At 45.7% G+C, this 24,499-nt stretch overlaps 1 protein-coding gene across 1 annotated transcript in view; it reads left to right on the top strand.

The window, feature by feature from the left end:
- Positions 1-1,823: 1,823 nt before the first annotated feature.
- fam117bb (family with sequence similarity 117 member Bb) overlaps positions 1,824-24,499 on the top strand; it is a 136,974-nt gene continuing 114,298 nt past the window's right edge. The window contains exon 1 of the mRNA XM_041868811.2: positions 1,824-3,016. Within this exon, the coding sequence (XP_041724745.1) occupies positions 2,044-3,016 (973 nt within the window). The 5' untranslated portion in view covers positions 1,824-2,043. The remainder of the gene's footprint in view (positions 3,017-24,499) is intronic.

Genomic DNA, 24,499 nt, shown 5'->3' with positions numbered 1-24,499 from the left:
ACTAGTAGACATCATCCTTCACTAGTAGACCTCATCGTACACTACTAAACCTCATCCTACAATAGTATACATCATCTTGTACTAGTAGCCCTCATCCTACACTAGTAGACCTCATCCTACACTAGTAGACCTCATCATACACTAGCAGACCTCATCATGTACTAGTAGACCTCATCCTGCATTAGTAGACCTCATCCTACACTATTTGACATAATCCTACACTAGTAGACCTCATCCTGCACTAGTAGACCTCATCCTGTACTAGTAGACCTCATCCTATGATGGTAGACCTCATCCTGCACAAGTAGACCTCATCCTGTACTAGTAAACCTCATCCTACACTGGTAGACCTCATCCTACACTAGTAGACCTGATCCTACACTAGTAGTCCTCATCCTACACTAGTAGACCTCATCCTGCATTGGTAGACCTCATCCTACACTATTTGACATAATCCTACACTAGTAGACCTCATCCTGCACTAGTAGACCTCATCATGTACTAGTAGACCTCATCCTACACTAGTAGACCTCATCCTACACTAGTAGACCTCATCCTACACTAGTAGATCTCATCCTACACTAGTAGACCTCATCATGTACTAGTAGACCTCATCCTACACTAGTAGACCTCATCCTGTACTAGTAGACCTCATCCTGTACTAGTAGACCTCATCCTACACTAGTAGACCTCATCCTACACTAGTAGACCTCATCATACACTAGTAGATCTCATCCTACACTAGTAGACCTCATCATGTACTAGTAGACCTCATCATACACTAGTAGACCTCATCCTACACTAGTAGACCTCATCCTACACTAGTAGACCTTCCTACACTAGTTGACCTCATCCTACACTAGTAGACCTCATCCTACACTAATAGATGTCATCCTGTACTAGTAGACCTCATCCTGTACTAGTAGACCTCATCATACACTAGTAGACCTCATCCTACACTAGTAGACCTCATCCTACACTAGTAGACCTTCCTACACTAGTTGACCTCATCCTACACTAGTAGACCTCATCCTACACTAATAGATGTCATCCTGTACTAGTAGACCTCATCATACACTAGTAGACCTCATCCTACACTAGTAGACCTCATCCTACACTAGTAGACCTTCCTACACTAGTTGACCTCATCCTACACTAGTAGACCTCATCCTACACTAATAGATGTCATCCTGTACTAGTAGACCTCATCCTACATGATGTGGGCCTAATGTCCAGCTATACCAAGGCAATATGTTAGGAATAATAACATGCTCAGCTATAGAGAACTGCAACAACTCTAGTATGTCAAAAATGTTAGATGTTTTAGATTTGTTCTGACATAGCTTTAGGTAAATTATTTGTCCACATGAGTGTCATTTTTCGAACACACATAGCTTGTTCAAACCATGCTCTTTACCAACGGAATCTTGTACCTTTTGTAGTTCTTGCCACTACAAATCAAAAGGGATGTCAGTGAAAAATATAATCTGAATCTGAAATTGCTAGCCTGTTGATTAAAATGTTATGCTATGGATGCTTTAGGTTCACTAACATTAGAGCATTCATGGCTTGCCATTACAGCATTGTAACATTTTAAATATAGTTCGTTTTCATTCGAAATATAATTGATTGGTCACCAATACGTTATTACCACTTTATGATGCAATATGGGAAAGTTGCTTGAATAAACAATTTATTGTGCGTGCGATCAATTCTAAGGCGGGCTTTTAATTGATCAGCCAATAAGAAGTTATCAGAGGAATAGTGTTATCCAATGAGAGGCAGGGAGCCTGGGGGTTAGTAGGAATTGTTAGCTGCGTGGCTATGAAATAGTTTCAGCTTACTTCGGCCACGGATGTGGAGCGATAAGGAGCGACCCGGTGGGAAATGCAGAAGTGGTAGGGAATACCCAAACTGGATGGGCTCTCTCGACAAAATATCTTGAAATGTAGGCTAAGTTTTTACACGTATTCACATGCTGAGGTTGTTGTAATAGCTGGGTTTTTTTCGTTATTGTTTTTTTTTTACTATTGAGAACAAACAATGTCTCAAAGAGTGAGAAGAAACGGGTCTCCGACCTCGAGCTGTTTGTCTATACCGAGCAGCGCAACCGGTGGTGAAGTCGGCGCTACAACTGGCTGCTCGGGAGCTGCGGGAGGCAGTTCAGGAATGAGTGTGTTCAGTCGCCTCCTGCCCATGAAAGCGACGGTTCCGTTCCAGCTGAAACCGCAGATACAGCCCCCCCTGCTGACCAGGTCCGTGCAGGTTACGGCTAGTGGAGGCAGCAGCCCCACGCACACCAACACCGGGAACGGGACATTCCACAGTAGCGGATGCAGCGCCAGCGACGCACCTGAAACGCGCACGTCGACGTCATTGAGTCGCAGCCCCACTCGTGCTGTTGTCAACTCATCATCATCAACAGCTGTTGTTGTTCTGGTCTCCTCGCCAGCCAGCATCCCTCTGTCCTCTCCTTCTGTGTCTCCTTCCTCCTGCACGGTGGGACGGGTACAGGCCAGGACAGGCTCACCCTCCTCCCCATCCGCCAGAGCCAACCCCCCCGCCAACACCACCATATCTGGTCACCCTGTTGCTGCATCAGGGTCCAACAACGCCACATTCCGAGCCGCTCAAACACAATCCCCTCTTCCTCCCGTAGCAGCGTCACCTCCACAATATGTAACTTTCCCAGTGATCTCACCTGCACCTCACGTCAACATTCACACCTACGGATCTAGTAGCAGCAGTCTGGGTGTCCCCCCTGTTTACACCGCAGATGGCTCCCCCTGCTACTCCCCCGTCCAGCAGCTACCCTGGCCGGCAGACAACCCGATCCTGACGACCTCTCTACATCTACAGCCTTTCTCGGCTTCTCTTCCATCTTCCTCCTCTTTGTCATCTTGTGGCGGTCAGCAGGGCAGAGCGGTGCCCCTGGCTGCGCCACAGCGCTGGTCCCCCGGCCTGGAACAGGACCGACTGTCTCCTGAGAGAGTCAGCCCCGGCTCGCCTGATGCAGGTAAAGTTTACATCGCTAAAAGCATTTGCATTGTGAAAGGCACTTCAATACATTCTCCAGGTTGTTCTGTTTTTTTCTTTTTCGTAGCAGGTTAGGATAACTTATGCAGCTGGTTAGGAGACTGAGGTTAAGGTTGGGAAAAGGGTTAAGGTTAGCGAAGATTCTCTCCTAACCTGCTACTGAAATAATTTTTTTATAAAAGTGGTGTGAAAAGAGTGTGCCCCCTTTACATATCTATCACTCCGGTATCCCTGAATACTGAGTTGGCACTGATCATGTACAGTTGGGAGAACAAGTATTTGATACACTGCCGATTTTGCAGGTTTTCCTACTTACAAAGCATGTAGAGGTCTGTAATTTTTTATCATAGGTACACTTCAACCGTGAGAGACGGAATCTAAAACAAAAATCCAGAAAATCACATTGTATGATTTTTAAGTAATTCATTTGCATTTTATTGAATTTGTCTTACTTGACTTGACTTTCTAGTACTACCGATTTATTGATAACTGCATTGTTGGGAAAGAGCTAGAAAGGCATTTCACTGTACTTGTGCACGTGACAATAAAACTTGAAACGTAAGTTATTAAAATAAAAAGAATGCTATTCAAAGCCTGCGTGTATGATGCATTATGAGGCTTTGAAGACCAGTCATAAGCATGAGGGACCTCATTATAATGTCCATATTATGTCCTATAATCATCAGTTACTTGCCATAAAGTGTTACGATAATGCTTACACATGCTGCAATAACGTTGTCTGTTCAATGCGAACTATCCTGTGAAGTAAAACAGGTTCAGTACAGTTCATGTTATAGCTGAGCTGCTAGAACCTCTGCCTGAACCGGGTTCCACGTTCCGCCTGAACCGGGTTCCACGTTCCGCCAGAACCGGGTTCCACGTTCCGCCTGAACCGGGTTCCACGTTCCGCCTGAACCGGGTTCCACGTTCCGCCTGAACCGGGTTCCACGTTCCAGTCGTTTGCATTTCTGATGCCGTTCCAACGAAAAAAATGGTTCCGGTTTTCAGTTCTGTTCCCTGAACCGGGTTCCATGTGGGTGGGAGGTCATATTAGGTTACTATGCTAGTTTACCTTTCTACTCCAGCTTTCTAGGAACGTAATGTCGGTGTGTGCATACTGCCAGAGAGGAAAAGGTCAAGGAATAGAGGATTGCAGACACTCAGAACTTCTCTCATGTATGAAAGATGTAGTATTACAAGCAGGTGTTGGAACCCGGTTTAGGGAACAGAACTGAAAACCAGAACCATTTTTTCGTTGGAACAGCATCAGAAATGCAAACGACTGATCTGTACTGTTCCGAAACAGAACCGTTATTTTAAAATAATGGGAACAAGTTAATAACGTTATTTTTCGTTCCAGGCTTCTTCTTTTTTTTTAACAGTCCCACAAAAAACGCAGCAAAGCACTAAACGCATCAGCACATTGCATACATGGGCCTATAGGCTTAGGCGTCCACTGTATGATATTAAGATTTAAATATAGATAAATGATATGCAGTACCAGTCAAACGTTTGGACACACCTACTCATTCCAGGGTTAGTCTTTATTATCTACTATACTACTTTATAATAGTGAAGACATCAACTATAAAATAACACTTGAAGAAACGTTCAAAGTTCTTGAAAAGTTTTGTATTGACTGACCTTCATGTCTTAAAGTAATGATGGACTGTCGTTTCTCTTTGCTTATTTGAGCTGTTCTTGCCATAATATGGACTTGGTATTTTACCAAATAGGGCTATCTTATGTATACCACCCCTACCCTGTCACAATACAACTGATTGGCTCAAACGCATTAAGAAGGAAATAAATTCCACAAATTAACTTTTAAGAAGGCACACCTGTTAATTGAAATGCATTCCAGGTGACTACCTCATGAAGCTGGTTGAGAGAATGCCAAGAGTGTGCAAAGCTGTCATCAAGGCAAAGGGTGGCTATTTGAAGAATCTCGAATATAAAATATATTTTGATTTGTTTAACACTTTTTTTGGTTAATACATGATTCCATACAGTGGGGAAAAAAAGTATTTAGTCAGCCACCAATTGTGCAAGTTCTCCCACTTAAAAAGATGAGAGATGCCTGTAATTTTCATCATAGGTACAAGTCAACTATGACAGACAAATTGAGAAAGAAAAATCCTAGAAAATCACATTGTAGGATTTTTAATGAATTTATTTGCAAATTATGGTGGAAAATAAGTATTTGGTCACCTACAAACAAGCAAGATTTCTGGCTCTCACAGACCTGTAACTTATTCTTTAAGAGGCTCCTCTGTCCTCCACTCGTTACCTGTATTAATGGCACCTGTTTGAACTTGTTATCAGTATAAAAGACACCTGTCCACAACCTCAAACAGTCACACTCCAAACTCCACTATGGCCAAGACCAAAGAGCTGTCAAAGGACACCAGAAACAAAATTGTAGACCTGCACCAGGCTGGGAAGACTGAATCTGCAATAGGTAAGCAGCTTGGTTTGAAGAAATAAACTGTGGGAGCAATTATTAGGAAATGGAAGACATACAAGACCACTGATAATCTCCCTCGATCTGGGGCTCCACGCAAGATCTCACCCCGTGTGGTCAAAATGATCACAAGAACGGTGAGCAAAAATCCCAGAACCACACGGGGGGACCTAGTGAATGACCTGCAGAGAACTGGGACCAAAGTAACAAAGCCTACCATCAGTAACATACTACGCCGCCAGGGACTCAAATCCTGCAGTGCCAGACGTGTCCCCCTGCTTAAGCCAGTACATGTCCAGGCCCGTCTGAAGTTTGCTAGAGTGCATTTGGATGATCCAGAAGAGGATTGGGAGAATGTCATATGGTCAGATGAAACTCAACTCGTTGTGTTTGGAGGACAAAGAATGCTGAGTTGACTCCAAAGAACACCATACCTACTGTGAAGCATGGGGGTGGAAACATCATGCTTTGGGGCTGTTTTTCTGCAAAGGGACCAGGACGACTGATCCGTGTAAAGGAAAGAATGAATGGGGCCATGTATCGTGAGATTTTGAGTGAAAACCTCCTTCCATCAGCAAGGGCATTGAAGATGAAACGTGGCTGGGTCTTTCAGCATGACAATGATCCCAAACACATTGCCCGGGCAACGAAGGAGTGGCTTCGTAAGAAGCATTTCAAGGTCCTGGAGTGGCCTAGCCAGTCTCCAGATCTCAACCCCATAGAAAATGTTTGGAGGTAGTTGAAAGTCCGTGTTGCCCAGCGACAGCCCCAAAACATCACTGCTCTAGAGGAGATCTGCATGGAGGAATGGGCCAAAATACCAGCAACAGTGTGTGAAAACCTTGTGAAGACTTACAGAAAAAGTTTGACCTGTGTCATTGCCAACAAAGGGTATATAACAAAGTATTGAGAAACTTTTGTTATTGACCAAATACTTATTTTCCACCATAATTTGCAAATAAATTCATAAAAAATCCTACAATGTGATTTTCTGGATTTTTCTTTCTCATTTTGTCTGTCATAGTTGACGTGTACCTATGATGAAAATTACAGGCCTCTCATCTTTTTAAGTGGGAGAACTTGGACCATTGGTGGCTGACTAAATACTTTTTTCCCCCACTGTGTTATTTCATAGTTTTGATGTCTTCACTATTATTCTACAATGTAGAAAATAGTAAAAATAAAGAAAATCCAAACTTTTGACTGGTATTGTACATCCTGGACATTACTGAGCTCGCTGGATGTTACACACTTCAAAATAAGAGTTTGCCAATATGTCATGCCATCATAAAAGTCCAGCATTACCGATTTCAAAATAAGAGTCCCTCTATTTGTCATATGAAAATATATGTCCTGCGATTTCTTATTTCAAAATAAGAGTCCATTGATTTTTCATTCAAATAAAAGTCATGTGATTTCAAACTTCAAAATAATAGTACCTGCGGTGGCATAGGTCATCAACACACTTATCCCTCTACAGTGCCTTCATACTTAGGCAGCCATTTTGCCTACCTACAGTGAGGGAAAAAAGTATTTGATCCCCTGCTGATTTTGTACATTTGCCCACTGACAAAGACATGATCAGTCTATAATTTTAATGGTAGGTTTATTTGAACAGTGAGAGACAGAATAACAACAAAAAAATCAAGAAAAACGCATGCCAAAAATGTTAGAAATTGATTTGCATTTTAATGAGGGAAATAAGTATTTGACACCTCTGCAAAACATGACTTAGTACTTGGTGGCAAAACCCTTGTTGGCAATCACAGAGGTCAGACGTTTCTTGTAGTTGGCCACCAGGTTTGCACACATCTCAGGAGGGATTTTGTTCCACTCCCCTCTTTGCAGATCTTCTCCAAGTCATTAAGGTTTCGAGGCTGACGTTTGGCAACTCGAACCTTCAGCTCCCTCCACAGATTTTCTATGGGATTAAGGTCTGGAGACTGGCTAGGCCACTCCAGGACATTAATGTGCTTCTTCTTGAGCCACTCCTTTGTTGCCTTGGCCGTGTGTTTTGGGTCATTGTCATGCTGGAATACCCATCCACAACCCATTTTCAATGCCCTGGCTGAGGGAAGGACGTTCTCACCCAAGATTTGACAGTACATGGCCCCATCCATCGTCCCTTTGATGCGGTGAAGTTGTCCTGTCCCCTTAGCAGAAAAACACCCCCAAAGGATAATGTTTCCACCTCCATGTTTGATGGTGGGGATGGTGTTCTTGGGGTCATAGGCAGCATTCCTCCTCCTCCAAACACGGCGAGTTGAGTTGATGCCAAAGAGCTCGATTTTGGTCTCATCTGACCACAACACTTCCACCCAGTTCTCCTCTGAATCATTCAGATGTTCATTGGCAAACTTCAGACGGCCCTGTATATGTGCTTTATTGAGCAGGGGGACCTTGCGGGCGCTGCAGGATTTCAGTCCTTCACGGCGTAGTGTGTTACCAATTGTTTTCTTGGTGACTATGGTCCCAGCTGCCTTGAGATCATTGACAAGATCCTCCCGTGTAGTTCTGGGCTGATTCCTCACCATTCTCATGATCATTGCAACTCCACGAGGTGAGATCTTGCATGGAGCCCCAGGCCGAGGGAGATTGACAGTTATTTTGTGTTTCTTCCATTTGCGAATAATCGCACCAATTGTTGTCACCTTCTCACCAAGCTGCTTGGCGATGGTCTTGTAGCCCATTCCAGCCTTGTGTAGGTCTACAATCTTGTCCCTGACATCCTTGGAGAGCTCTTTGGTCTTGGCCATGGTGGAGAGTTTGGAATCTGATTGATTGATTGCTTCTGTGGACAGGTGTCTTTTATACAGGTAACAAACTGAGATTAGGAGCACTCCCTTTAAGAGTGTGCTCCTAATCACAGCTCGTTACCTGTATAAAAGACACCTGGGAGCCAGAAATCTTTCTGATTGAGAGGGGTTCAAATACTTATTTCCCTCATTAAAATGATAATCAATTTATAAAAATTTTTACATGCGTTTTTCTAGATTTTGTTGTTGTTATTCTGTCTCTCACAGTTCAAATAAACCTACCATTAAAATTATAGACCGATCATTTCTTTGTCAGTGGGCAAACATACAAAATCAGCAGGGGATCAAATACTTTTTTCCCTCACTGTATGTTTTATTTATTTTATTTTATTTCACCTTTATTTAACCAGGTAAACCAGTTGAGAACAAGTTCTCATTTACAACTGTGACCTGGCCAAGATAAAGCAAAGCAGTCCGATAAAACAACAACACAGAGTTACATATGGGGTAAAAGAAAACATACAGTCAAAAATACAACAGAAAATATATATACAGTGTGTGCAAATGTAGCAAGTTATGGAGGTAAGGCAATAAATAGGCCATAGTGCAAAATAATTACAATTAGTATTAACACTGGAATGATAGATGTGCAAGAGATGATGTGCAAATAGAGATACTGGGGTGCAAATTAGCAAAATAAATAACAATATAGGGATGAGGTAGTTGGGTGGGCTAATTTCAGAATGGCTGTGTACAGGTGCAGTGATCGGTAAGGTGCTCTGACAATTGACGCTTAAAGTTAGTGAGGGAGATAAGAGTCTCCAGCTTCAGAGATTTTTGCAATTCGTTCCAGTCATTGGCAGCAGAGAACTGGAAGGAATGGCGGCCAAAGGAGGTGTTGGCTTTGGGGATGACCAATGAGATATACCTGCTGGAGCGCATACTACGGGTGGGTGTTGCTATGGTGACCAATGAGCTAAGATAAGGCGGGGATTTGCCTAGCAGTGATTTATAGATGGCCTGGAGCCAGTGGGTTTGGCGACGAATATGTAGTGAGGACCAGCCAACAAGAGCGTACAGGTCACAATGGTGGGTAGTATATGGGGCTTTGGAGACAAAACGGATGGCACTGTGATAGACTACATCCAATTTGCTGAGTAGAGTGTTGGAGGCTATTTTGTAAATGACATCGCCGAAGTCAAGGATCGGTAGGATAGTCAGTTTTACGAGGGCATGTTTGGCAGCATGAGTGAAGGAGGCTTTGTTGCGAAATAGGAAGCCGATTCTATGTTGTGGGATCTTGTTTCAGTTTGGCTTGTTGGATGTTGAACTTCATGTTCTGTTGGATTTTGTTATTTTGTCGGTGTTTATATAATAAACGACTATGTACGCATACCACGCTGCACCTTGGTCCAATCCTTTATACAATGATCGTGACAGACCCCTTGACTTTTGCCACATTTTGTTACGTTACAGCCTTATTCTAAAATGGATTAAATAAATAAAATCCTCAGCAATTTACACACAATACCCCATAAAGACAAAGTGAAAACAGGTTTTTAGACATTTTTGCTAATTTATATGAATTTATTCAGACCCTTTGCTATGAGACTCAAAATTGAGCTCAGGTGCATCCTGTTTCCATTGATCATCCTTGATGTTTCTACAACTTGATTGGAGTCCACCTGTGGTAAATTCAATTGATTGGATATGATTTGGAAAGGCACACACCTGTCTATATAAGGTCCCACAGTTGACAGTGCATGTCAGAGCAAAAACCAAGCCATGAGGTCGAAGGAATTGTCCGTAGAGCTCCGAGACAGGATTGTGTCGAGGCACAGATATGGGGAAGGGTACAAAAACAATGTCTGCAGCATTGAAGGTCCCCCAAGAACACAGTGGCCTCCATCATTCTCAAATGGAAGAAGTTTGGAACCACCAAGACTCTTCCTAGAGTTGGCTGCCCGGCCAAACTGAGCAATCAGGGGAGAAGGGTCTTGGTCAAGGAGGTGACCAAGAACCCGATGGTCACTCTGACAGAGCTCCAGAGTTCCTATGTGGAGATGGGAGAACCTTCCAGAAGGACAACAATCTCTGCAGCACTCCACCAATCAGGCCTTTATGGTAGAGTGGCCAGACGGAAGCCACTCCTCAGTAAAAGGCACAAGACCGCCCACTTGGAGTTTGCCAAAAGGCACCTAAAGACTCTCAGACCATGAGAAACAAGATTCTCTGGTCTGATGAAACCAATATTAAATCTTTGGCCTGAATGCCAAGCGTCACGTCTGGAGGAAAACTGGCACCATCCCTACGGTGAAGCATGGTGGTGGCAGTATCATGCTGTGGGGATGTTTTTCAGCGGCAGGGACTGGGAGACTAGTCAGGATCGAGGGAAAGATGAACAGAGCAAAGTACAGAGAGATCCTTGATGAAAACCTGCTCCAGAGTGCTCAGGACCTCAGACTGGGGCGAAGGTTCACTTTCCAACAGGACAACAACCCTAAGCACACAGCCAAGACAATGCAGGAGTGGCTTCGGGACAAGTCTCTGAATGTCCTTGAGTGGCCCAGCCAAAGCCCGGACTTGAACCCGATCGAACATCTCTGGAGAGACCTGAAAATAGCTGTGCAGCAACGCTCGCCATTCCAACCTGACAGAGCTTGAGAGGATCTGCAGAGAAGAATGGGAGAAACTCCCCAAATACAGGTGTGCCAAGCTTGTAGCGTCATACCCAAGAAGACTCGATGCTGTAGTCGCTGCCAAAGGCGCTTCAACAAAGTACTGAGTAAATGTAGTGGTTGATTTGGACGGAGTCAGGCGCAGGAGGGTAAATCACAGAATAAATTCAGGTTTATTCGGCAGATACAGCGGTACGCAGCAATGTGTAAAACACTACAGTGCGGTATAACGGCGCACTGGAGAAAACAAAACACATGGGTGAATATCCAGGAGATACAATACAATAAAGATCCACTGAGCCTCAACACCTCTACATAAAAACAATCACACACAAAGACATGGGGGGCAGAGGGAACACTTATACAGGTACTGATGAGGGGATATGAACCAGGTGTGTGTAATAAACAAGACAAAACAAATGGAATGATGAGATGAGGAGCGGCAGTGGCTAGAAGGCCGGTGACGACGAACGCCGAAGCCTGCCCGAACAAGGAGGGGAGGCAGCTTCGGAGGAAGTCGTGACAGTAAATGGTCTGAATACTTATGTAAATGTTATATTTCCATATTTTAAAATAAATTAACAAAAAATTATAAAAACCTGGTTTTACTTTGTCATCATGAGGTATTGTGTAATTAGGAAAAAAACAAATGTAATACATTTTAGAATAAGGCTGTAACGTAAAACAAAATGTGGAATAAGTAAAGGGGTCTGAATACTTTCCAACCCCTTGACTTTTTCCACATTTTGTTACGTTACAGCCTTATTCTAAAATGTATTAAAATATATATATATATATATATATATTTTTTTTTTATACTTTCCGAAGGCACTGTATATATATAATTGATTTTACATCATATCATTTCCTTTTCATCAACAAGTAATATTATATATAGAGAAAAGCCTGCAGAGCACACAACGTGTGATGTGGGACCTGGCACCTAGACCAAAATCAAAGAAAGAAAATATATAAATATGTTATTTTGACCACATGTCAACACAGGACAAAATACCACAACGTAACACACTGACGTTTCTGGAAATGATTCATGAGATACACAGAATGAAACAGAATGGGAATGGAGATGTTTTAGCAATGCATTCAGCTACAAGTGTTTTGTGCCAGACAAGACTAACCTAGAAATCATATCAGGAAAGGGTAACAAAATATGTAGTCAATATGTAATGATAATTAGTTAATGTTTTAATAATAATAATATGCCATTAAGCAGACGCTTTTATCCAAAGCGACTTACAGTCATGTGTGCATACATTTTTGCATATGGGTAGTCCCGGGGATCGAACCCACTACCCTGACATTACAAGCGCCGTGCTCTACCAGCTGAGCTACAGAGGACCACAATCACTTTATTCACCTGTTTTTAGTCTTATCTTGTTCTTGTGTTCTGGTGGTTTCCATTTGATAAAGACCTGTCAAACAGACGGCCTCTTATGTAATTGTGCCATTTGAAGCATTTGGGTTGGGCCGGATCGTACACAGCAGTGTGGAGACGGTTGTAGACACAACATGGACTATAGCTGCAGCCACCTCTAACAGTTCAGCTGGAGTCAGTGGCGTGTGGCGTCCATCCAGTTCAGCTGGAGTCAGTGGCGTGTGGCGTCCATCCAGTTCAGCTGGAGTCAGTGGCGTGTGGCATCCATCCAGTTCAGCTGGAGTCAGTGGCGTGTGGCGTCCATCCAGTTCAGCTGGAGTCAGTGGCGTGTGGCGTCCATCCAGTTCAGCTGGAGTCAGTGGCGTGTGGCATCCATCCAGTTCAGCTGGAGTCAGTGGCGTGTGGCGTCCATCCAGTTCAGCTGGAGTCAGTGGCGTGTGGCGTCCATCCAGTTCAGCTGGAGTCAGTGGCGTGTGGCATCCATCCTGCTCAGCCATGCAAAGGAATACAGACCTTCAGTGAGAACATCAACTTGTTTTGCAATATTGTCCAGACTAAACAAAAGTTGTGGGTGTACTTTTTAAAGTTGGTAACAGTAGTTAGACAAATGCTAAATTATCAACATGGTAACTACAGTTGTGATCACTTTAAAGTCATCACGTATCGTAATATTGGAAAAACACGTGTGTTTTATCAGATTAAGTTTTGACATTCAACATTCATGAATTGGAGACATTCATTAGAACAAATAACATATTTAACATAGCAAAAAAGCCAACTGGCTAGATATACACATAGTCTCCCGAGTGGCGCAGAGGTCTAAGGCACTGCATCGCAGTGCTAGCTGTGCCACTAGAGATCCTGGTTCGAATCCAGGCTCTGTCGTAGCCGGCCGCGACCGGGAGACCCATGGGGCGGCGCACAATTGGCCCAGTGTCGTCCAGGGTAGGGGAGGGAATGGCCGGCAGGGATGTAGCTCAGTTGGTAGAGCATGGCGTCTGCAACGCCAGGGTTGTGGGTTCGATTCACACGGGGGGCCAGTATGAAAAATAATGAATGCACTCACTAACTGTAAGTCGCTCTGGATAAGAGCATCTGCTAAATGACGTAAATGTAAATATACAGACTGGAATACAGATAACTAGACTAGCTGAGTCTATCTACAGACTGGGGGACGATGGACTACACACCAAGTAGTGCCGAGCGAGAGTTGGGTTCAACAGGGTCCGGCTCCAGCAGATATACTAGCTAGCTAGGCTAAAAACGAAAGGTGTACTATCACAATGGCTAGTGAGCTAACCACTAGCTAGCATGCTAGCAGCGTTAGCTGACAAATTCTTGAGTAAACAATTCTGGGCAGCAATTTTGTTGAGCAGTAGCAACGCTTTTCAAAAAAAGGCGCGGTAGCAAGGATTATCTACTGAGCAGCTCATGTCATAGACAGAAGGATGCTACATGGCAGACCAATCCGAACTCATAGACAGAAGGATGCTACATGGCAGACCAATCCAAACTCATAGACAGAAGGATGCTACATGGCAGACCAATCCAAACTCATAGACAGAAGGATGCTCCATGGCAGACCAATCCAAACTCATAGACAGAAGGATGCTACATGGCAGACCAATCCAAACTCATCTCTCGGCATGTCCAGGCCATCCATTATCGCAGCTAGCGGGAAGGTTCCTGTCTTTTTCCGTGGCTAAACCAACTAGGCTCGTAATTTAACAATTGTATTCGTATTTACAGATGGCATAGAAGTTTGTTATTAAGGCACATGAAAGTTCACATGTTTCAGAAGGCATTTGGCATTTATGCAAAAAAACGCATTTTGATAAAAAATATATAACAAAATGTTCAAATGCCTCTCCTGTGAAGTAGCGACATACGCATTGCTTCCTGAAACGGGTCACATTTAAGCCTGTTTGAAAGAAAAAAAACATGTATTATTTAATGTACAGGCAAAATGCAAATCAATACGGAATCCATCCAGATCTGGTTTCACTTCCACATCCAGTTGAGCAGTGGCTCTCCCTGACGGAGACGTCCTTGCATCCCACTCAACATCCACTCGAAGGCTCCAAGACAGACTATATAGCATCGCATACCTGGACGGCCCCGCCCTCAAAGAATAAGAATAATAATAATAATATGCCATTTATCAGACGCTTTTATCCAAAGCGACTTACAGTCATGCGTGCATACATTTTTGTGTATGGGTGGTCCCGGGGATCGAACCCACTACCCTGGCGTTACAAGCGCCGTGCTCTACCAGCTGAGCTACAGAATGTCCTCCGCATCCACTCAAGGGCTCCCCCTGGTGGGTCTGTTCAGGTGCGATATACAGTCAGTCCCCGTCCACCTCAGAGTTATAGCTGCCTCAGCCTGACTGGCAGCAACTGTCTGGCCAGAGGAAAGAGACTCATTTCTGACTGGCAAGATGTTCAAGATGTTCAAGTGAGCCATCTTACACCAAATCATATCCTGTTTTAGTACATTTACATCATTTAGCAGACGCTCTTATCCAGAGCGACTTACAGTTAGTGAGTGCATACATTATGTTTTTATTTTTCATACTGGCCCCCCGTGGGAATCGAACCCACAACCCTGGCGTTGCAAACACAATGCTCTACCAACTGAGCTACATCCCTGCCGGCCATTCCCTCCCCTACCCTGGACGAAATGTGCGCTGACCCATGGGTCTCCCGGTCTAGGCCGGCTACGACAGAGCCTGGATTCCAACCAGGATCTCTAGTGGCACAGCTAGCACTGCGATGCAGCGCCTTAGACCACTGTGCCACTCGGGAGGTGTACGTACATACAATACTCAAACGCTAAAACTTTTTGTGACCGTTTCAATTGTGTACAGTCTGCATGCCATGGCTTGTTTTATCTTGAACTAATCCTTCTAAGGCCATCTAGGTCACCAAGGCAGTGTGAATAAGACCTATCTGGCTGGTTCAGAGGTGTCCAAGTAGGGGAATGTACTGTACTGGGTTTATATTTCATGATTAGTTGGGGATTATTTTAATAATCTCCAGCCTTTGGAGATTGTGGTAATTGGGTCTAGAAAGTAAAGCAGTCAGGAGTGACTGATCATGAGGGTGATTCAGCACACTCTCTGGTCTGGGGTTATCCAGGGTTACTGGGAGAGAGAGAGAGCTGGAGAGAACGGCAGGAGAGAGAGAGAGAGATGGCGTGAAGAGAGGGAGAGGGAGATGTGAGAACTGCAGGAAAGAGAGAGAGTGAGGGAGAGATGGAGAGAGAACAGTAGGAGAGAGAGGGATAGAGAGAGAGATGGTGAGAAGAGAAGGAGAGAGCGAGGGAGATGAGAGAACTGCAGGAGAGAGGGAGAGAACAGCAGGAAAGAGAGAGAGAGTGAGGGAGAGATGGCGAGAAGAGAAGGAGAGAGAGCGAGAGAGAGAGGGAGATGAGAGAACTGCAGGAGAGAGAGAGAGAGAGCGGAAGATGGAGAGAACAGCAGGAGGGGGAGAGAGAGCAGCAGGGGAGAGAGAGAGCAGCAGGGGAGAGAGAGCAGCAGGGGAGAGAGAGAGAAGCAGGGGAGAGAGAGAGCAGCAGGGGAGAGAGAGAGCAGCAGGGGAGAGAGAGAGAAGCAGGGGAGAGAGAGAGCAGCAGGGGAGAGAGAGAGAAGCAGGGGAGAGAGAGAGCAGCAGGGGAGAGAGAGAGAAGCAGGGGAGACAGAGAGCATCAGGGGAGACAGAGAGCACCAGGGGAGACAGAGAGCATCAGGGGAGAGAGAGAGAAGCAGGGGAGAGAGAGAGAAGCAGGGGAGAGAGAGAGCATCAGGGGAGACAGAGAGAGAAGCAGTGGAGAGAGAGAGAAGCAGGGGAGAGAGAGAGCACCAGGGGAGACAGAGAGCAGCAGGGGAGACAGAGAGCAGCAGGGGAGAGAGAGAGAAGCAGGGGAGAGAGAGAGAAGCAGGGGAGAGAGAGAGAAGCAGGGGAGAGAGAGCAGCAGGGGAAAGAGAGAGCAGCAGGGGAAAGAGAGAGCAGCAGGGGAGACAGAGAGCAGCAGGGGAGACAGAGAGCAGCAGGGGAGACAGAGAGCAGCAGGGGAGACAGAGAGCAGCAGGGGAGACAGAGAGCAGCAGGGGAGACAGAGAGCAGCAGGGGAGAGAGAGAGCAGCAGGGGAGACAGAGCACCAGGGGAGACAGAGAGCAGCAGGGGAAAGAGAGAGCAGCAGGGGAAAGAGAGAGCAGCAGGGGAGACAGAGAGCAGCAGGGGAGACAGAGAGCAGCAGGGGAGACAGAGAGCAGCAGGGGAGACAGAGAGCAGCAGGGGAGAGAGAGAGCAGCAGGGGAGACAGAGCAGCAGGGGAGACAGAGAGCAGCAGGGGAGACAGAGAGCAGCAGGGGAGACAGAGAGCAGCAGGGGAGACAGAGAGCAGCAGGGGAGACAGAGAGCAGCAGGGGAGAGAGAGAGCAGCAGGGGAGACAGAGCACCAGGGGAGACAGAGAGCAGCAGGGGAAAGAGAGAGCAGCAGGGGAGACAGAGAGCAGCAGGGGAAAGAGAGAGCAGCAGGGGAAAGAGAGAGCAGCAGGGGAAAGAGAGAGCAGCAGGGGAAAGAGAGAGCAGCAGGGGAAAGAGAGAGAGCAGCAGGGGAGAGAGAGCAGCAGGGGAGAGAGAGAGCAGCAGGGGAGACAGAGAGCAGCATCCTGTAGCACTAACTCCAAAAAGTTTTGGGACACTGTAAAGTCCATGGAGAATAAGAGCACCTCCTCCCAGCTACCCACTGTACTGAGGCTAGGAAACACTATCACCACTGATAAATCTATGATAATCGAGAATTTCAATAAGCATTTTGCTATGGCTGGCCATGCTTTCCACCTGGCTACCCCTACCCCGGCCACCAGCTCTGCACCCTCCGCTGCAACTTGCCCATGCCCCCCCTGCTTCTCCTTCACCCAAATTCAGATAGCTGATGTCCTGAAAGAACTGCAAAATCTGGACCCCTACAAATCATCTGGGCTAGACAATCTGGACCCTTTCTTTCTAAAATTAGCCGCCGAAATTGTCGCAACCCCTATTTCTAGCCTGTTCAACCTCTCTTTCGTATCGTCTGAGATCCCCAGAGATTGGAAAGCTGCCGCGGTCATCCCCTCTTCAAAGGGGGTGACACTCTAGATCCAAACTGTTACAGACCTATATCCATCCTGCCCTGCCTTTCGAAAGTATTTGAAAGCCAAGTTAACAAACAGATCACCGACCATTTCGAATACCACCGTACCTTCTCCGCTATGCAATCTGGTTTCCGAGCTGGTCATGGGTGCACCTCAGCCACGCTCAAGATCCTAAACAATATTATAACCGAGATCGATAAAAGACAGTACTGTGCAGCCGTTTTCATCGACCTGGCCAAGGCTTTCGACTCCGTCAATCACTGCATTCTTATTGGCAGACTAAATAGCCTTGGTTTCTCAAATGACTGCCTCGCCTGGTTCACCAACTACTTCTCAGATAGAGTTCAATGTGTCAAATCGGAGGGCCTGTTGTCTGGACCTCTGGCAGTCTCTATGGGGGTGCCACATGGTTCAATTCTCGGGCCGACTCTTTTCTCAGTGTATATCAATGATGTCGCTCTTGCTGATGGTGACTCTCAGATCCACCTCTACGCAGACGACACCATTTTGTATACATCTGGCCCTTCATTGGACACTGTGTTAACAAACCTCCAAACGAGCTTCAATGCCATACAGCACTCCTTCCGGAGCCTCCAACTGCTCTTAAACACTAGTAAAACTAAATGCATGCTCTTCAATCGAACGCTGCTGGCACCCGCCCACCCGACTAGAATCACCACTCTCGACGGGTCTGACCTAGAGTATGTGGACAACTACAAATACCTAGGTGTCTGGTTAGACTGTAAACTCTCCTTCCAGACTCACATTAAGCATCTCCAATCCAAAGTTACATCTAGAATCACCAAAGCCCCATATACTACCCACCATTGTGACCTGTACACTCTCATTGGCTGGCCCTCACTACATATTCGTCGCCAAACCCACTGGCTCCAGGTCATCTATAAATCACTTCTAGGCAAATCCCGCCTTATCTTAGCTCATTGGTCACCATAGCAACACCCACCCGTAGTCTGCGCTCCAGCAGGTATATCTCACTGGTCATTCCCAAAGCCAACACCTCCTTTGGCCGCCATTCCTTCCAGTTCTCTGCTGCCAATGACTGGAACGAACTGCAAAAATCTCTGAAGCTGGAGACTCTTATCTCCCTCACTAACTTTAAGCATCAGTTGTCAGAGCACCTTACCGATCACTGCACCTGTACACAGCCCTTCTGTAATTAGCCCACCCAACTACCTCATTCCAATATTGTTATTTACATTTTAGTCATTAACAGACACTCTTATCCAGAGCGACTTACATTTAGTGAGTGCATACATGTTTCATACTGGCCCCCCCGTGGGAATCGAACCCACAACCCTGGCGTTGCAAGCGCCATGCTCTACCAACTGAGCTACAGGAGGCCTATTTATGTTGTTATTTATTTACACCCAACTACCTCATCCCCATATTCTTATTTATTTTGCTCATTTGCACCCCAGTATCTCTATTTGCACATCATCTTCTGCACATCTATCACTCCAGTGTTAATACTAAATTGTAATTATTTTTGCACTATGGCCTATTTATTGCCTTACCTCCATAACTTACTACATTTGCACACACTGTATATATATTTTCTGTGGTATTTTTAACTTTGTTTTGTTTTACCCAATATGTAACTCTGTGTTGTTGTTTTTATCGCACTGCTTTGCTTTATCTTGGCCAGGTCGCAGTTGTAAATGAGAACTTGTTCTCAACTGGCTTACCTGGTTAAATAAAGGTGAAATAAAATAAAAAATAAAAAAGAGAGAGAGAGAGCAGCAGGGGAGAGAGAGAGAGATGGATAGAACAGCGGGAGAGAGGGAGATGGAGAGAGAGGGAGATGGAGAGAACAGCAGGAGAGAGAGGGAGATGGAGAGAACAGCAGGCGAGAGAGAGAGGGAGATGGAGAGAACAGCATGAGAGAGAGAGATGGAGAGAACAGCAGGAGCGAGGGATGGAGATGGAGAGAACATCAGGGGAGAGAGAGAGATGGAGAGAACAGCAGGAGAGAGAGAGATGGAGAGAGAGGGAGATGGAGAGAACAGCAGGAGAGAGAGAGATGGAGAGAACAGCAGGAGAGAGAGGGAGATGGAGAGAACAGCAGGAGAGAGAGAGAGGGAGATGGAGAGAACAGCATGAGAGAGAGAGATGGAGAGAACAGCAGGAGCGAGGGATGGAGATGGAGAGAACATCAGGGGAGAGAGAGAGATGGAGAGAACAGCAGGAGAGAGGGAGATGGAGAGAGAGAGATGGAGAGAACAGCAGGAGAGAGGGAAATGGAGAGAACAGCAGGGGAGAGAGAGAGAGATGGAGAGAACAGCATGAGAGAGAGATGGAGAGAACAGCAGGAGAGAGGGAGGGAAATGGAGAGAACATCATGGAAGAGAGAGGGAGATGGAGAGAACAGCAGGAGAGAGAGAGGGAGATGGAGGGAACAGCATGAGAGAGAGATGGAGAGAACAGCAGGAGAGGGAGATGGAGTAAACAGCATGAGAGAGGGAAATTGAGAGAACAGTAGCGGAGAGAGAGAGATGGAGAGAACAGCAGGAGAGAGGGAAATGGAGAGAACAGCAGGAGAGAGAGAGATGGAGAGAACAGCAGGAGAGAGAGAGGGAGGTGAATAGAACAGCAAGAGAGAGAGAGATGGAGAGAACAGCAGGAGATAGAGAGATGGAGAGAACAGCAGGAGAGAGAGATGGAGGGAACAGCAGGAGAGAGAGAGATGGAGAGAACAGCAGGAGAGAGGGAGATGGAGAGAACAGCAGGAGAGAGAGAGATGGAGAGAACAGCAGGAGAGAGAGAGATGGAGAGAACAGCAGGAGAGAGAGATGGTGAGAACAGCAGGAGAGAGGGAGATGGAGTGAACAGCAGGAGAGAGAGATGGTGAGAACAGCAGGAGAGAGGGAGGTGGAGAGAACAGCAGGAGAGAGAGGGGGAGATGGAGAGAACAGCAGGAGAGAGAGGGGGAGATGGAGAGAACAGCAGGAAAGAGAGGGAGATAGATAGAACAGCAGGAGAGAGAGATAGAACAGCATGAGAGAGGGAGATGGAGAGGGAGATGGAGAGAACAGCAGGAGAGAGAAGGGGAGATGGAGAGAACAGCAGGAGAGAGAGAGGGAGAAGGAGAGAACAGCAGGAGAGAGAGGGGGAGATGGAGAGAACAGCAGGAGAGAGAGGGGGAGATGGAGAGAACAGCAGGAGAGGGGGAGATGGAGAGAACAGCAGGAGAGAGGGAGATGGAGAGAACAGCAGGAGAGAGAGATGGAGAGAACAGCAGGAGAGTGAGGGAGATGGAGAGAACAGCAGGAGAGAGAGAGGGAGATGGAGAGAACAGCAGGAGAGAGAGGGGGAGATGGAGAGAACAGCAGGAGAGAGAGGGGGAGATGGAGAGAACAGCAGGAGAGAGAGAGATGGAGAGAACAGCAGGAGAGAGAGGGAGATGGGGAGAACAGCAGGAGAGAGAGGGGGAGATGGAGAGAACAGCAGGAGAGTGAGGGAGATGGAGAGAACAGCAGGAGAGAGGGGGAGATGGGGAGAACAGCAGGAGAGAGAGAGATGGAGAGAACAGCAGGAGAGAGAGAGATGGAGAGAACAGCAGGAGAGAGAGGGAGATGGGGAGAACAGCAGGAGAGAGAGGGGGAGATGGAGAGAACAGCAGGAGAGTGAGGGAGATGGAGAGAACAGCAGGAGAGAGGGGGGAGATGGGGAGAACAGCAGGAGAGAGAGAGATGGAGAGAACAGCAGGAGAGAGAGAGAGATGGAGAGAACAGCAGGAGAGTGAGGGAGATGGAGAGAACAGCAGGAGAGAGAGGGAGATGGAGAGAACAGCAGGAGAGAGAGGGGGAGATGGAGAGAACAGCAGGAGAGAGAGGGAGATAGATAGAACAGCAGGAGAGAGAGATAGAACAGCATGAGAGAGGGAGATGGAGAGAACAGCAGGAGAGAGAGATGGAGAGAACAGCAGGAGAGAGGGAGATGGAGAGAACAGCAGGAGAGAGAGATGGAGAGAACAGCAGGAGAGTGAGGGAGATGGAGAGAACAGCAGGAGAGTGAGGGAGATGGAGTGAACAGCAGGAGAGAGAGAGGGAGATATAGAGAACAGAAGGGGAGAGAGCGAGAGAGAGAGAGATGTATATATGTGATCCACCATCTTGTTTGGTTCCTATGTAGCAAAATGTGAAATAGATTTTTACATTAGATAAAAGTAGAGACTCAGAGCTAGAAAATGGGATATCATACACTGCAGTTGAGGAACAATGGGAAAGTAATTATGCTTTGAAAGTTGATAAACTTGTAACCCCGCTTTTGAGAAAATGGCCCGTGAATGTTTTGATACCTACTGGAGACCTTTTCTTTGTCTACACCCATTCAGCATCGTTCACACCCTCTTAAGCCTTAGCCCCACCCATCTCTTTAAGGACTCACGTGTGAGGCCATGTGCTAAACAGAGTGAGTAAAGTAGTGTAGTAAACAACCAAAGATTAAGACTAAAAGTTGTGAAAGTAGTAGCAAACAGTAGTAGTAAACAGTAGTAGTAAACAGTAGTAGTAAACAGTAGTAGTAAACAGTAGTAGTAAACAGTAGTAGTAAACATACACTATGTAGTCCTTGGCTTATATCCTAATCTGACTGTGGTGCGCAACATGTTGTTCCTCACACTACCGTCTCTGGTAAACACTCACTATATCAAATAAAATTTACGTTTTATTTGTCACATGCACAGGATACACAAGGTATAAACGGTACAGTGAAATGTTTACTTGCATAGTGGAGTCTTTTGTGTAGACCCATAATCCCAACCCATACTACCATGCACCATGCATGAATATACAGGTAGCTGAAGCTAACCAACTAGGTTCAATGCTAGCTAGCTAACATTAGGCTATAATGCAAATAGATTTCTGAGATACAAATAATGCTGACGACACAGCTCATACACGCAACGTTAGCTAGTGAGCCAGCCAGCCAGCTAACGTTAGCTAGTGAGCCAGCCAGCCAGCTAACGTTAGCTAGCTAGCTAACAGTACGCTTTAACTTGCAATGAAAACGACTTTCTGACAAAATTAGAAAAGTATTATATCTGAAAGTGTAGCTAGACTCTTACCCGTATACATGGATGAACGCTTCTCCTTCTCTGCCATGGTTGTCCTTAGTTTGAAGATGTATAAAACACCTCCGGATTACAACAGCCTTCTGTGTTCACTTTTCGACTCCCACCACATTTTCAATCATACTCTGCTTCCACTGATTTCAAAACTCTGGCAATTTCTACCGTGACAACAACACTGTTGATCGCTGTATCTTCCCCATCACAGTCATTAGAAGATTCTACAATGTCTGGTTTAATGAAAATGTTTTTACCTAAATCTGGGATTTCCTCATCGCCTAATTAATTTTCAGAGTCAGAGAGGGTCAGCATTACATTTTACATTTTAGTCATTTAGCAGACGCTCTTATCCAGAGCGACTTACAGTTAGTGAATACATATATATTTTTTAATACTGGCCCCCCGTGGGAATCAAACCCACAACCCTGGCGTTGCAAACGCCATGCTCTATCAACTGAGCTACATCCCTGCCGGCCATTCCCTCCCCTACCCTGGACGAATTGTGCGCCGCCCATGAGTCTCCCGGTCGCAGCCAGGCTGCGACAGAGCCTGGATTCGAACCAGGATCTCTAGTGGCACAGTTAGCACTGCGATGCAGTGCCTTAGACCACTGCGCCACTCAGGACACTAGCATGGCACGATCGTCCTCCATAAAGTAGTCCGTCACAACTTTTTCCCACTGATCTTTGTCGATGGCGCCTCTTAAATTCAGGGCAGCCATGTTGAGAGCAGTAGCAACCCTTATGCAGTTCTTCATGATATTTTAAGAAAAAGCTGCGTTAGAAAGGATTATCTACACCTTACTGAGCAGCTCATGTTATAGACAGAAGCGAGCTACATGGCAGACCAATCCAAACTCATCTCTCGGCATGTCCAGCCCATCCATTATCTCAGCCAATCATGGCTAGCGGGAAGGTTCCTGTCTTTTTCCGTGGCTAAACCAAACCGTAATTTAACTATTTTTTATTTACAGATGGCATGCAAGTTTGTTATTAAAGCACATGAAAGTTCACGTTCCAGAAGGCATTTTGATAAATGAAAATACATTTTACGTTCAAATGCCTCTCCTGCATTTGACCTGCGACATATGCCTAGCTTCCTGAAACGGGTCACATACACTACCAGTCAAAAGTTTGGACACACCTACTCATTCAAGGGTTTTTCTTTATTTTGACTATTTTCAACATTGTAGAATAATAGTGAAGACATCAAAACTATGAAATAACACATATGGAATCATGTAGTAACCAAAAAAGTGTTAAACAAATCAAAATATATTTTATATTTGAGATTCTTCAAAGTAGCCACCATTTGCCTTGATGACAGCTTTGCACACTCTTGGCATTCTCTCAACCAGCTTCATGAGGAATGCTTTTCCAACAGTCTTGAAGGAGTTCCCACATATGCTGAGCACTTGTTGCCTGCTTTTCCTTCACTCTGCGGTCCAACTCATCCCAAACCATCTCAATTGGGTTGAGGTTGGGTGATTGTGGAGGCCAGGTCATCTGATGCAGTACTCCATCACTCTCCTTGGTCAAATAGCCCTTACACAGCCTGGAGGTGTGTTTTGGGTTGAAAAACAAATGATAGTCCCACTAAGCGCAAACCAGATGGGATGGCATATCGCTGCAGAAGGCTTTGGTAGCCATGCTGGTTAAGTGTGCCTTGAATTCTAAATAAATCACAGACAGTGTCACCAGCAAAGCACCATCACACCTCCTCCTCCATGCTTCATGGTGGGAACCACACATGCGGAGATCATCCGTTCACCTACTCTGCGTCTCACAAAGACACGGTGGTTGGAACCAAAAATCTCAAATTTGGACTCATCAGACCAAAGGACAAATTTCCACCGGTCTAATGTCCACTGCTCATGTTTCTTGGCTCAAGCAAGTCTCTTCTTCTTATTGGTGTCCTTTAATAGTGGTTTCTTTGCAGC

The sequence above is a fragment of the Coregonus clupeaformis genome, unplaced genomic scaffold, assembly GCF_020615455.1.
Source record: "Coregonus clupeaformis isolate EN_2021a unplaced genomic scaffold, ASM2061545v1 scaf0075, whole genome shotgun sequence".
Taxonomy (NCBI): domain Eukaryota; kingdom Metazoa; phylum Chordata; class Actinopteri; order Salmoniformes; family Salmonidae; genus Coregonus; species Coregonus clupeaformis.
Note: the sequence above shows the minus strand (reverse complement) of the source record. Positions and strands in the feature narration are given on the sequence as shown.